The 13449-nt window shown below is 49.0% G+C and overlaps 3 protein-coding genes across 14 annotated transcripts; 2 read left to right on the top strand and 1 right to left on the bottom strand.

The window, feature by feature from the left end:
• The first annotated feature begins 2794 nt into the window (after window positions 1-2794).
• Window positions 2795-6373, top strand: FOXG_03065 (CK1/CK1/CK1-D protein kinase). Of its 8 annotated transcripts, none has more exons than XM_018380580.1 (4): window positions 2795-3242; window positions 3585-3682; window positions 3856-4992; window positions 5079-6373. In XM_018380580.1, the coding sequence occupies exons 2-3, from the start codon at window positions 3671-3673 to the stop codon at window positions 4957-4959; spliced, it is 1116 nt and encodes a 371-aa protein (XP_018236880.1). In that variant the 5' UTR covers window positions 2795-3242; window positions 3585-3670; the 3' UTR covers window positions 4960-4992; window positions 5079-6373. The 8 variants fall into 8 exon arrangements, with proteins under 8 accessions (XP_018236880.1, XP_018236877.1, XP_018236874.1 ...); XM_018380577.1 differs by having other exon boundaries at window positions 3856-4955; XM_018380574.1 differs by having other exon boundaries at window positions 3856-4955; window positions 5093-6282.
• A 703-nt stretch (window positions 6374-7076) lies between these two features.
• On the top strand, window positions 7077-10199 carry FOXG_03066 (uncharacterized protein). The gene is made up of 2 exons (XM_018380582.1): window positions 7077-7508; window positions 7667-10199. The coding sequence occupies exons 1-2, from the start codon at window positions 7264-7266 to the stop codon at window positions 8970-8972; spliced, it is 1551 nt and encodes a 516-aa protein (XP_018236882.1). The 5' UTR covers window positions 7077-7263; the 3' UTR covers window positions 8973-10199.
• On the bottom strand, window positions 7150-12039 carry FOXG_03067 (AGC/PKA protein kinase; the record flags this gene model as incomplete). Of its 5 annotated transcripts, XM_018380585.1 has the most annotated exons (5): window positions 9172-9394; window positions 9476-10129; window positions 10185-10836; window positions 10890-11328; window positions 11387-12036. In XM_018380585.1, 3 exons carry the CDS (start codon window positions 11086-11088, stop codon window positions 9802-9804), a joined length of 1179 nt encoding a protein of 392 aa, XP_018236885.1. In that variant the 3' UTR covers window positions 9172-9394; window positions 9476-9801. The 5 variants fall into 5 exon arrangements, with proteins under 5 accessions (XP_018236884.1, XP_018236883.1, XP_018236886.1 ...); XM_018380584.1 differs by having other exon boundaries at window positions 7150-9394; window positions 10890-12039; XM_018380583.1 differs by having other exon boundaries at window positions 7150-10129; window positions 10890-12039.
• Window positions 12040-13449: the final 1410 nt, after the last annotated feature.

Raw genomic sequence — 13449 nt, forward strand, 5'->3', positions numbered from 1 at the left:
GTAATGTATGTGATCTAGTTAGTGACAAAAACTGATCATTTACTGAGAAATAGGAGTCTATTCAAAATAATTGCTCAGTAGACTACCCTATCGATAAGTCGTATTAATATGTTGGGTGACATCATCATGAATTGACCACAGGCATTGCGTCATGAGACCAGATCTGGCTGGCTCCCTTTGCGTGTTGAACTATGCTCAATCATCAAGTATGGGTTTCCATGATAGTAATAAAGAAATTCAGATGCCCGTCTCCTATGGTTACCACAAGCTCGGTTGTATTGAATTACGGAACTGAAGCCAAGAGCATTCACACTCACATTGACTTACTTGGCTTGTGACGGTGAAAGCGAGTTGATGTCTCGTAGGTAGATATACCTAGGGCCCTCAATATGACAGCGAGCTGCAAATTGTGACACGTATAAAGAAGAACCTTACTACCGCCTGCCAGGTTGAGAATATTGCCTTGGTATTATTTTAATCAGATGATGGGAGACTCAACTACTTCTGCGGAGGATGATGAAATATTTAGTTATGGCTGAGGAGCTCGAGAGCGGAATGATTGGGGGCGGCATTGACCAAACCTGATTCATCTGCTGTTAAAATCCTCATCTGGCGGCGTCTGGCTTACCTAGTGCCTGCCACGCTTTCAATGTGTTTCATCTTTAACGTCGGGCGTACAAACTCAAGTGGTGAATGGAGACGCCTTCAATCTTGGGAAATCAAACGTGCATGTCATGGGGAAGAAGCTCTTGTAGTTCTGGGGCCAAGGAAGCGTAGCGAGATGGTGATTGTCACAGGGGGTACCTTGGGTATGGTCGCACCATATAACTAACTACCTTACCCATAGCAGCACAGGGCAGCTATTTTCAGCTCACTGACATCCTGCAAGCTATCACAGACCCTGGCGTCTCGATACACGCAGCCGGTGGACAGGTGAGGCAGATTACACGGCGTCGCTCCTTAATTATCATTTGAGACTCGCACTGAATGATAAGTCGGTGAGCATGGTGGTATGGTCACGAATGGTCGGTTCCGAAGGTAAACGAAGAACGGACAATATCTCAGCTTTGTAAGGTTGAAGAAAAAAAGTTGGAAGTGAAAATCCATCATTCTAATGTTAGTTGGCTGTACAAGTCCAACAACTAAACTGCCAATACGGCCATCTATTTGTCATTCTCATATATTTCATGATAGAAGTTGTTTTCATATTTTATTCTCGGCTTAGTCTTCTCTCACTCAGTGCACTAAGATTTCTTCCATGACTAGGTCTAGGCGCTAGAAGAATTCTTTGCCTCTAGCGGAGATGCCGTCTGCTGTGTGGTCGATCGGTTTGCTCCGAACCGTCTCTCCATTTCTCTGTCATATAGTATGATACCTAGTTACCATATAAGAGAAAGCTGAACATGCTACGAGACGAATCAAGGGAATCCATGCAGGTTCACCAATATTTCGAATTATCTCTGAGCTGTTATCACCTCTCTTACCGCCCAGTTACAGCTCGCTCGCTTGCTTGCACCCCTCACCGGGGAGGCTGAGCCGGAGCTGTGCAATTCGTTGTTTTACATAGGTATCAGGCTTTCAAGGCAGATAATTGAGGCCGGTCAGAATAAGCAAACAACGGAATACGCGGATCAAGAAGATTGGGCAGTAGTTATGTCCTCCTTTGATATTCTCTCCACCATGAATTAAAGATGTATTCGACGGCAGTCCATATATATCTATCACCTCTTGGAGCCAAGGACGGCGAGACTGATATTATAGAAATAACGGGAATATGCATCAATGTAACCAACAGATAGGCTTCATACTTTCAGTCCCATGGCGTCAATATCCATAGCCCTAAATTGGTGAAGCAGATTACTCATCTCAACGGTTCCAAGAAAACACATCAAAAAACCTCGGAATGTCTGTCGTTGAAGACATATAATACATTCTAAACATCGTGATGGTCTTGGAAAATATTGTATAAATTGTCGGGCTGTCCTGTGATCGGCAGGCCTTTTTCCAGATCGTCATTGCAAGGGCGGCTATTGACATTGGCGATGGCCTAGCTTAGTAGCGGGCAACCCTCAATGTGTTGGGATGTCAGGATGATGATACCTGGAGCATTATCCGTGGTAGTTACCTGATTGCAACATGATTCAAGAAACAACCGAATCGGGGACCCGAGCCTAATGGAATTATGAGGTACTACCTACATGTAGGTCAGTGCTGAGAGATTTTTAGGTCTGATACTTGGACTACCCCGGCTGGAATATGTTAGCAGTGATGGACGGTAGAAGACGTGTACCGAGGTCATGCAAACAGCAAGAGAGAAGCAAACAGCTTGAATGATTGATTCATCATGAAACACCTGGAGCTGCCTTTGTACATAGTGAGACTTCGATTCATGCACTTCTGAGCCTTGACTCTGCGCCCTGTCTGTAACTCGTCTTATTCCACTGTCTTGGCCTGCCAATTGTTGCCTCATCCCCCACTTTGGGCCGCATTCAGGTCCAGAAGACGCGGGACCTGCCCTTGAACAGTCCTAGACGGTGAAGACTGAACGGGAAGTGAGCCAGGGAGCGGCCCCATCGCATTGGGGAGGGGAGTGCGCTGTGCGCTTGTCCAGTAGACGCCGAGCCCCTGGAAACGAACCGCTAAGTTGTGGCTGATCCAGTGAGAAGCGCCTAATAAGGCGGTCGAAGGGCGCGTCAGGGCCCATTCATAGGCTCTGGTTCTAGTCCATCCATGCTGGGAGCCTCCAGCTGGGATCACCCGCCACCCGCCCTTCAGACAAATTCCTTTCCCCCTTCCCCAAATGATGGGCTGGGCTGGGCTGGGCTGCTTTTCACTCACCCTCAGGCCTCGCTCTCCCCATTCTCCACTTTTCTTATTCACTTGCTCTTTCCTACCCGCCCCCTTCCACATTCATTCCCATTTCTCCTCCTCAGCCTGCCATTTTCTCCCATCCCACGACGCCCTTCCGCCATCTCTTCTCCTAACATCTACCTACACCCACTGCCATCTCGACGACGACCTCGCGACTTTACGTCTGCCATAGCTGTTTAGATTCTCCTGGTCTTTCTTTCAGATTCAACAAGAACCCTCAGGAATTACCGGAGCCACATAGTTCTCGAGAATCTTGACCGAGTTTTTAACTCCTAGCTATCCCCGATTCTCACCTAACCGACGCTGTCACCTCCCAAAGATCAGCCTGCACGCGTTTTGACCGCCTCCAAACGCACACGATTCTCTTGCAGGTATGTTAGCCGATCATATTTCCTAGACCGAAATGTGTTTTTTTTTTTTTTTTTTTTTGGTTTTGTATCAACCGGCTTGTTCGTATATTCATTCTCTGTCATTTGGATGCACCGACTCATGCCTACGCGGGCTTTTCTTGATACTGCATGAGGCTTGTCGGGCGAGTCGCTCTTACGTCGAGTTGCGTCGGGTTTGCCTTGTGGCGTTGCCCACCGCCCTCAAGCCTGATTCTTCTCCGACCCAGTTTTGCCCCTCTCATTGCATGCATTGCCGCCTTTTCTCATTTGCTTTCATTTATCTACTTTTCAACCGAACCTAGACGTTGCTGACTCCCCCTATAGCCAACGAAGGCTTGCAGATCACACAAACTTGTACACTTGTTCATCCGTTTTAATTCCTACGGAACGGAAAACCATCAACTTTCATCATGACGACCATGGTACGTTCGCCATCTCCAAGGTCTCGATTCAGGCTCCGGTGCACAACACCTCCAAAACGACGTTAATCATCTTGAGGCACCATAAGCCCTTTTTGATCGCCCGAGTTACTTGTGCCGGAGCTTGAGTAGAGACAAGGAACATTATTGCAGCATTGGCTAACCCAGTCGGGCAGGATCTTCGCGTCGGTAACAAGTACCGTATCGGTCGAAAGATCGGTTCAGGTTCTTTCGGTGATATCTATCTGGGCACCAATATCATCTCCGGTGAGGAGATCGCCATCAAACTTGAGTCCGTCAAGGCCAAGCACCCGCAACTGGAGTATGAGGCTCGTGTGTACAAGTCTCTTGCTGGTGGCGTTGGAATCCCGTTTGTTCGCTGGTTTGGTACCGAGTGCGACTATAATGCCATGGTTCTCGACCTTCTCGGCCCCAGTCTGGAGGATCTCTTCAACTTTTGTAACCGAAAGTTTTCCTTGAAGACGGTTCTTCTCCTGGCCGATCAGCTCATTTCTCGAATCGAATACATTCACGCCAAGTCTTTCATCCACCGAGATATCAAGCCCGACAACTTCCTCATGGGTATCGGCAAACGAGGTAACCAAGTCAACGTTATCGATTTCGGTCTTGCCAAGAAGTATCGCGACCCCAAGACTCACTTCCACATCCCCTACAGAGAGAACAAGAATCTGACAGGTACTGCGCGCTACGCCTCCATCAACACCCACTTGGGTGTCGAGCAATCACGACGTGATGATATGGAGTCCCTTGGTTACGTTATGCTCTATTTCTGCCGCGGCTCTCTCCCTTGGCAGGGCCTGAAGGCCGCCACCAAGAAGCAGAAGTACGACCGCATTATGGAAAAGAAGATGACTACCCCTACTGAGGTTCTCTGCCGTGGATTCCCCAATGAGTTCGCAATCTACCTCAACTACACTCGATCTCTTCGATTCGACGATAAGCCTGATTACAGCTACCTCCGCAAGATCTTCCGCGACCTCTTTGTTCGTGAAGGTTTCCAGTATGATTATGTTTTCGACTGGACAGTCTACAAGTACCAGAAGAACGCGCAGGCTATCGCACAGGCTGCCGGTCAGGCCAACCCTGAAGACGAGGAAAAGGCCCGTGCCAGCCGTACCAACGCCGCTACTGCCGGCCAGTCTGCTGCTAAGCCTAATGCCATTCCCAGCACTCGTCGCAAGATGCTTGAGCGAGGCTCCGGTGCTGGCGTCGATACTCCCGACACCAACCGTGCCATCGGTGGAAGCGACAGGATGTGAGTGATAAGTAACGCCTATTTTTTCTAGTCCCTCGTAAGGAATCTTTTTCCTTCGCGCGTGTAGTGTGTTTTTGTACCGCTGGCCGAAGGGAGATTTGCTGACAACTATGGCTGACTCAGTGGACGATAAACAGGCTTCGCTCAGCTTCAAAGGGAGCGGGATATGCCTCGGGCAGCTATCGGCCGAAATGATTTCTAAACCGATCACTCCTCTCTTTTTGGGATTCTCACTCATGGCTACCGATACTGGCGATTCACACCCAACATCGACACCCGGATGCAAGTCTCTTGAACAGCTGAATGATTCTGCTGGTCATCATTCTGCTTATTGATCGAGGTCGATTGTTGGAGCGCGGATCGGTCACGCCTATTTTCTACGCCTTTGCTCTATCTTGTTCTTCGACGTATCTTTTGGCGAATTCACGACTTTACGCATGGCTCGGGTAGCTCTTGATGGTTGGAATGTTGCACAATGGATAAACCTTCGGGTTTCGTCCTTTGAGCGACTACAATGCCTTCAGGAGACTTTCCTGAACGGCATGTCCGGTACTCCTATTTCTGGGTGTACCGAACCTGTGGGGCTATCACTGCTACTCGCACAGTAGCCTTACCTCGGAATGCCACATACCATGGTGTCGATAATACAAGATTCGCCCCTGGAGCTGAATTCGGGTCCACATCTCGCTATGGCTCACCTTTCCGTCGAAGCGGCTCAGCTCGATCCCCTAGCAGGCATTTCCTTCATCGTATCTTTCTTTGCTTTCATTTAATTTGCACGGACGTTTGCTCTGGTCTTTTTGAGTTTGCTCCTACCTGTCGGAGATAGCTTCTGGGGAGGCAACAGGGGACGCGGTTCAGGAGTTATGCTACTGGTAAAGCTAGTCTCGACACCATGTCGCGAATGGCAAGCCTGTTACGGATAGCAGTCCACGTTGGCAGAGGATCTTGGTACAGTGGCAGATGCAACAGTGGGAGTTACCGGCCTAAGTTAAGGTCAGCTCCGGTATCCTACTGTTCGGCTTGGTGGATGGAATCAGGCACTTCATTGGGCGAACAAGTTGACACAAGTTGCTGCAGCTTTCAAAAACACCATGGTGACGCGGCAACTGACATGGTACTCCCATCATGAAGTCCAAGGTTGGGAAATCGGGTATTAACGAAACTCCCCAGCAGCCGACAAGGGACACATGGTTGATGAGCCTACATTTTCAACCGTCGGGTTGAGCAGCCCTGGATTTCACGTACATCCATCCACCCCTTCATTCATTTCTCGATCACACATTAGGTAGTCTACAAATTCAGTCTGTTTTATTTGGAAATTATCGTTCAACTTCAGAACGATGCGTCATGCCGTTCGTGCTTGGTAATCCGTAGCCTAGTTAGGTGAAGTAAGTTTAGCCCTGATATCATGAAGCCTACGCAGTTGTACAGGCTTTCAGTTGAATCATGAAACAAACTGATGCCTGGCTTATACACTAATCAAGTGATGGATCTGACCTAAAAGAGCAGACTGGTTATTGACATGCTGAAGGCACAGACTCGAATGGGTGTCCGAGGAACCGCCATCCAATGACAAGGTCGTTTGGATGGTCACATGTGTGGAATGCGTGCCTCGCAGCCTACAGGTCTCGTTATCTCGAGCGGTAACGAGGATGACAGGAGCTGATTACATAGGAGGCCAATAGACATTTGAAAAACAGATAAGTTAGGATGTACAACGTTTCATGTATTCAGTCATCATCTCAGGAATAGTCTTCAGTTTCTGGTAGTAGATTTAACTGAATACCTCATGTAACGCAACACAGAAATATCTAAGGTAAGTACCATACTGAGCTTTAAGTTGATAGCCGTACCTTGCAGGAGGCGGAAAGTGTGTGTACATCATCACGGGTATCGAAATCTGTAGTGTTACTCTGAGAGCCCAAGGAGCAGCTTGGGCACGCGATCGAACCCTTCTTCGGCCTATGCTGACGATTGGATCTCAAGTGATCATGCCTGTATGTCGACACCCACAAAACAAAGTCTAAACCGGACCAAAAGTCGATAGTGATCGACGAAACCAAGCATTAACCCCACATTTTCCTTGCTTGCAGCCAGTTCCAGATCCTCAATCTCACCTGCCCACCATCCTCCCTGCATGTCGTGAGCTTCGCGCACACTCGAGGTTTCCCTTTTAGGCTTGCAGCGGGACCCTTGTTCTTGTCTCTCTTTAGTTTCTTAAGTTAGTTGGTTCCTCTCTTACCATTTCTCTTCTTCATCCTTGCAAGACCTTTGACCGTCTCGCGCTTTTTACGACGAGACCTGAATGTCGTGCGTTGCAATGGCGGCATCGACTTCAGTAACCAAATCCACGACTACAACATCAACGTCGACTTCCCAATCCAAGCTGTCGTCTTCCTCCGCTCCATCCACCATGACGCCCCCTTCTATTGACCTCTTATACCTCACGTTCAACTGTGCCAAGAATCTTCTCGATATTCCCGTCTTCGGCAGCCATTTGCAAACCGCCTTTCGTCAAAACGCAACTGGTTTACCAGAGGTTGTTGTTCTGTAAGCCGCAATCCTCTTCGTCTCTTCCGAAGGCGATCAGGTTACCAACGCCCTCGATACGCTGCTAGCTTCGACAGTCATGGGACTCGAGACACGATCAGCACAAGGTCCACATAGAGCACCGGGATATCTTGTACTGATTCATGTTCTGTTCGCAGCTCGCTACAGGAGGTGGCACCCTTGGCGTACTCCTTCATTGGTGGTTACTTCTTGAACCCATACCTCTCACGATACGAACAAGCCATCAATATCGCCGCTCAACATATTATTGATGATATATCGAGTCGAAATAGCGAGACTGTCAACACTACGCCCACCGCCCTCCCCTCGAAGCCATACACACTTGTGCGAGCCAAAAATGTTGGCTACACCGCCATACTGCTCTTCGCTCGCGAGCCTTCGAGGCTAAAGAATATTCAAGAGGCGGAAGTTGGGTTTGGGGCCGCTGAGATAGGGAACAAGGGCGCTGTCGGTCTACGCATGCTTTATGAAGCTGATGGTGGCTCATCTGAGCTGACTTTTGTCGCAACACATCTGGCGGCTATGGAATGGAACTTACCCCGGCGTAATGCCAACTGGGCTGCTATAATGCGTGGTATGGCTTTTGAAAACCCAGAAGTGGTTGTGAATAGCTACAAGACCTCTGTCACCCCATCTCCAGCCTCAACACCACCCGCCGAAGACGAGCCCGAGCGTACGCGCCTCCTCCATAATGAACACAACGAGCAACACTCACAACTTCAACAACAGTTGCACAACATCTCCGTTTTCAGGCCCTCATCATTCCTCTTTGTTGCCGGCGATCTAAATTATAGAATATCCACCACGTCCCCGCCCCCTTCCGCTACATTCCCCAGTCTAGATCCGGAGTCGGAGAACTACTATCCAGATTTTTTCCGTCTCGATCAGCTTACCCGTGAGCGTAACGCTGGCCGCACTTTACATGGGTTATCAGAGCACGAGGTGCGCTTCCCACCGACTTACAAGTACGATGTGTTACCACCACGACCTGGCACGCGAGAGCCCGAGCTTGACGTGCCCTGGAAATTTGCGGTTCATCGCTATCCAGGTTGGACAGATCGGATCCTATTTCTCGACGTACCTTCATGGCTCAAAAAAGGGAATAGCCAGGACCCCAAGTTCAACGTTCGTGCTTATGACTGTCTTCCAGTACTGCGTATGAGCGATCATCGTCCAGTGTTCCTACGTATCGACGTGCCCCTCATTTCACCGAGTGATATGGCCCCGCCGTCAGACCTGGACCGTGGTGTAAGCAAGGACCCTCGGGCCCGACTCCCTATGGAAATTGACCCAGAGGCCTGGGAGCGCCGGGCCGCCGCACGCCGTAAGGAGGTCATGGCAGGCTGGAGCATGTACCTCTGGAGTACTAAGCAGGGTGTCTGTATCCTAGCCACAGTACTCGCTTTTGGTGCAGGTGTGTACTGGCTGTACCGGCGGTTCTGAGCCACATTTTTACTGCATTGTTCTCTCTGGTCTCGGGGGATGTGAAAACATAATTGCAAGAAGACCTAGCAACTTCAAACACCCTAAGGCCCGGTGGGGTTGTCTTGTACTATGCTTGTGACGCAAGACTGCGTGTCTGTCGCTATCCCCCGTTGCTCACTTTATTATTTGCTGGTTGATACAACTCATTTAGATAGTATATAGCAGCAGGCAAGCACTCAAACATCATGTATGCAAAAACGTAGTATTGTATTAGTTTCACTGCTTGCAAGCAAAGGCAAACAGCGTTAACAAATAAATTCATTGAACAGGAAATGAGGTATGTGCAAGATTATCCTTCACTGTCTCGCCACACATTTCACGGCCCCGAGAAACGAGTATCAGATGTGCGGGTAATATAAAGCTTCAGGTGCTATAACTGCCTATACAACTCAGATGTCATGAGCTAAACCATTCGCTTGCACAAGGTAAAAAGACGTAAAAAGCAATGGAGTTAAACGAACATTGGATACCAAGGAGTAGTGTAGTATAGTATCTCCAATCTCCTCATCGAAGTCATTATTCGTAGTGAAACGCTGTTCTCCAGACATTGGTCATAAACGCTTAATAGAAATGCTGATTTAAGAACCGATGTTTCTGACGTTGAATCGTAATTCGTCATTGTGTGTATGTTCATTCTCAAGGGTCATTTGGGCACCTTGTATGCGCTTTTGCATATTTGGAGTAGAGTCTGACTGCCGAGTAATTCTCATGTATTAAATGGACGTTTGGCATGACGAGATACGTCGGCACCCATCGTCCGATCCAGGTGGGTGGCTGGTTCGGGTGATTAGAAGTCAGCGAAATATGGGTCATATTTCTCCGCCATCTCACGGCCATAAGGCTCGCGAGATCCGTCGTCCTCGGGGTAGACGTCGAAACATTGTGCATCGCCCGGATATCGTATCGGGGGCTGGATGGGGCCCTTTTGTCGACGGTTGAAAATGTCATCCCAGTTGGTGTCATGGAAGAAAGGGTGGGATTTCACACGTGCTGCACCGCCGCTTATATTACCAAGGCGCCGAGAACGATCGACGGTGCAGAAGGACCGTATTATATCCTTAGCTTCTTCTGATAAGGGGGGGTCTTGGGGAAAGACAACGGGCTTTTCTAGTATCCTGCGGAGAAATAGTCAACTTGCCATTCTTACACATCTGTCGAACAGTTACCCACTGCTTGTAGATCTCGATGGGGTTCTGGTGCCAGAAAGGAGGATACCCCGTCAAGAATTCATATATTAGAATGCCCAGTGCCCACCAGTCAACTGCGCCTGTGTGACCTTTGTTTTGGATGACCTCGGGGGCGAGATACTCAGGTGTCCCGCACAAGGTGTATGTCTCGACAGGGCGGTTATCTTCACGGTAGCCAAGTCGCTTGGCAAAGCCAAAATCAACAAGCTTGATGTGGCCCTCTTGATCCAGAAGCAGGTTTTCAGGTTTAAGGTCTCGATAGGCAATACCTCCTTGCTGCTCATGCAAGTACTCCAGAACAAGAACAATCTCGGCGGCGTAGAAGCGTGCGACAGATTCTTCGAAGCGTCGTAACTTTCTAAGATATGTGAACAACTCTCCCCCAGGAACGTAGTCGAGCAGCATGTAGAGCGAATCTTGGTCGGAAAAGGAGGCGATTAGGTTTGTGATGAAAGGATGACCTGCAACATCAGCGAGAATAGCGCGTTCGTGTCGGACATGATCGACTTGTTTGAGACGGATGACTTCTGGTTTCCGTAGGATCTTGAGGGCGTAGACTTCGGGGTTGAGTTGATGGTCAAGGGGGATATGCGCAGTTGCGGCGGGACGGACGAGGCAGACCCGAGCAAATGTTCCTTTTTCAGGGGGTCAGAAGCGGAAGCCATAAGTCTACATGACATGGACATACCTGTCCCTAGTGTGCGAACTCGTCTGAAGTCGCGAAGATTGAATTTGCGGGTTTGTGGTAATGGACTTGGGGTGGGAGATGTTGGTCCACTCGGAGCATCTTGGGCATGTGAGTGAGAGTTTGCGGAATGCGAGGGCGCAGGGATTCCCGATGACGATGGTAGGCCACCAGCATGTGAGGGCGCAACGGTCGCAGCCATGACTTTATCGTCCTGAAGTCCTGTGATAGAATCGCGGCAACAGAGAGGTGAAGAGATTGGCGAGGGGGCGAAGTCGATGGGAATCGATTATTGACTGGGGTTGAGGCGCGAGCCCATAACAACCCGGGACCAACACTGCCAGAAAACCGGTCGATATGGCCAGTAAATTGGAGACAATTCGAAAAGCGAGGGGGTCTCTAGCATACGCTGAGTTGTTTGCCGTTGTCGCCCGTGGTTGTGCTTTTGTCACGCGGTCAGTTGGGGGGTTCTAGAGCAAGTTTGGCTCGGTTCTCCTGACGATGCGGAGACGATGGATAACGGAGGGATGCGGCGTCCTAAAGTCCAGCCCGTTATTCCAAGTGGCAACCTCAAGAACAGAGAGTCAGATTGAGCGCAAAGCTTCGATCAAGAAATGGGTTAAGATTATTGGCAGAAGCTTTAGAACCAAAAGTGAGGCTGAGGAAGAGGCGAGACTCTGAGGCGGATGGAAAGAGAAACGACGAAAAGACGGCGGAAGGTGGGCGATGCAAGAGCGAGATAGTGATGAAGATGGAGGCAAAATGAGAGGCTAAAAAATGAGCGACCTTGACGTGATGTTTATGTGCCTTGCCTAGTCTGTGAGCTAGACTACTATAGTAAACAGCCAATGCAGCATGAGTGCCTCTTCAGGATACGACGAGGGCGTCCCCATGAAACGGTGAGTGAACGAGCGCCATCGGATGTCATGGATATGGTCGGCTGGGGGCCGAAGAAGGACCAACGACATGTCACGAGTATCTGAAAGAAGGCCGCCGCATGTGGTGAATAAAAGAGGCCATACAGACTTCAGAACTCATGGCGGACATTCCATTGGTATTTCCTCCTGAATTGGTGATCTTTTGCCTGTTTCCAAGGCGCCATCTCTATGAAGCAAAACTCCAGGTGCACTTGAAAGTACATTGTCATTTGTCTGGGCTTCAGCCTCCTATCAACTGCGATCTATACTGTAGATACAGCGGAGCACTTAAAGTGGACTCGGCAGCGGGGGTCCAGAATCTATTATGACGCAAAATGTGGGTGACGGGGATCTTGAGAGGTCACCCAGAGATACCCCTTTTGGTGATCGACAAGTTGTCAGTGGTGGTGTCGAGCTTATGACCTCTGCTATTTGACGTAAAGGAGGGTTATATTGCATAATCGGAGACGAATACACTCTCACTCGTTCCCCTTATCTCTTCCAGTCACAACCTCACTCTTAAATGCTGGTATGATTCAGGATCAAAGCTGGGGAGTGTAACCCAGACACTTCAATTATCTCCAACAACCAACCACCTGTTCCATGTCGGCCGAATACCTACAATTACCACAAAAACCTAGATCGAAATCCACTTGCGTCATCTGCCGCCGGCTCTTGCTTCCAATCTGCCGGATCCTAGAATGAGATCCTTGAATTTGGAATGTCACTTCAAGACATGCCATCCCCACGCTTTCAATCCCTCCGTTTCATTCCATGCAGTCCATCCTGTGTCCTGATCAAGCGACCCAACGACTGCTTTCTGCGTTCTTCCAGAGATTACAGACTATCCATGTACGTCAGATCTCAGACCGCGGGAAATAACGGGCTGCTCTGGGTATGTCGGCAGTATCGCCAAGCACTTATCCGTACCGCCATGCAGCACTTGAGTCTTTGAGCAGGAAGTGCAAAGATAGCGCTTAAATTCAATGCTGGCTAGGCTGGCTCCAATGACGGCAGTTGGATGTCTTTACCTATAACCAGTAGCCCAAGTCGGCAACGACACTACCAAAGCCGGTTGGGAAACCCGTTTTCTGTCAGATGGCAGCAGAACCATGGTATATTTAAGCTTTCGGGCCTGGGGATGGCCTCAATCATACTAGACCTAGCTTCGCACAACTCTCAAGGTTTGTCCTTTGCCTACCTGGTCACTAGTGGCACGGCATGTCTCGACGTTCACATTTGGCAGTTTGCTGCTAGCCGACTAGCGTTGTAAAGAGTAAACTGTCTTAAGGCTGAGAACTTTGCCATTCAGACTCGACGGTGCGATCTACGTAACTTCCTTTACATTCGTTCTCACTTGTCTGTCAGATTCAGCTGTAGCCAAACTAAGTCTGTTGGAGAACCCTGACCAGATTCTATTACAGGGCATATGTTACTTTGACGATCCTAAGACCTAGTGATGAATCTGCACTCGCCAATATATTCTGGCTTTGATTATTACTTTCAAGGCAACCTAAGTCGAGCCATGCATTATGAATTCTTTCGGGTGTGACTAGATTACCATACTAGGGGAAATAGTTTATCAATAGATGCCAATATACATAGTATTGTACTTGGGTATTATAGTAAATGCGATACTTCTGCGG

This window comes from Fusarium oxysporum, chromosome 8 (assembly GCF_000149955.1).
Source record: "Fusarium oxysporum f. sp. lycopersici 4287 chromosome 8, whole genome shotgun sequence".
Lineage (NCBI taxonomy): Eukaryota > Fungi > Ascomycota > Sordariomycetes > Hypocreales > Nectriaceae > Fusarium > Fusarium oxysporum.

Coding starts and splice junctions, on each gene's coding strand:
- FOXG_03065 (XM_018380574.1), top strand. Junction 4,956..5,092: donor ATCGGTGGAAGCGACAGGAT/GTGAGTGATAAG, acceptor GACGATAAACAG/GCTTCGCTCAGCTTCAAAGG.
- FOXG_03066 (XM_018380582.1), top strand. CDS start 7,264: ATGTCGTGCGTTGCAATGGCGGCATCGACTTCAGTAACCAAATCCACG. Junction 7,509..7,666: donor TTACCAGAGGTTGTTGTTCT/GTAAGCCGCAAT, acceptor TTCTGTTCGCAG/CTCGCTACAGGAGGTGGCAC.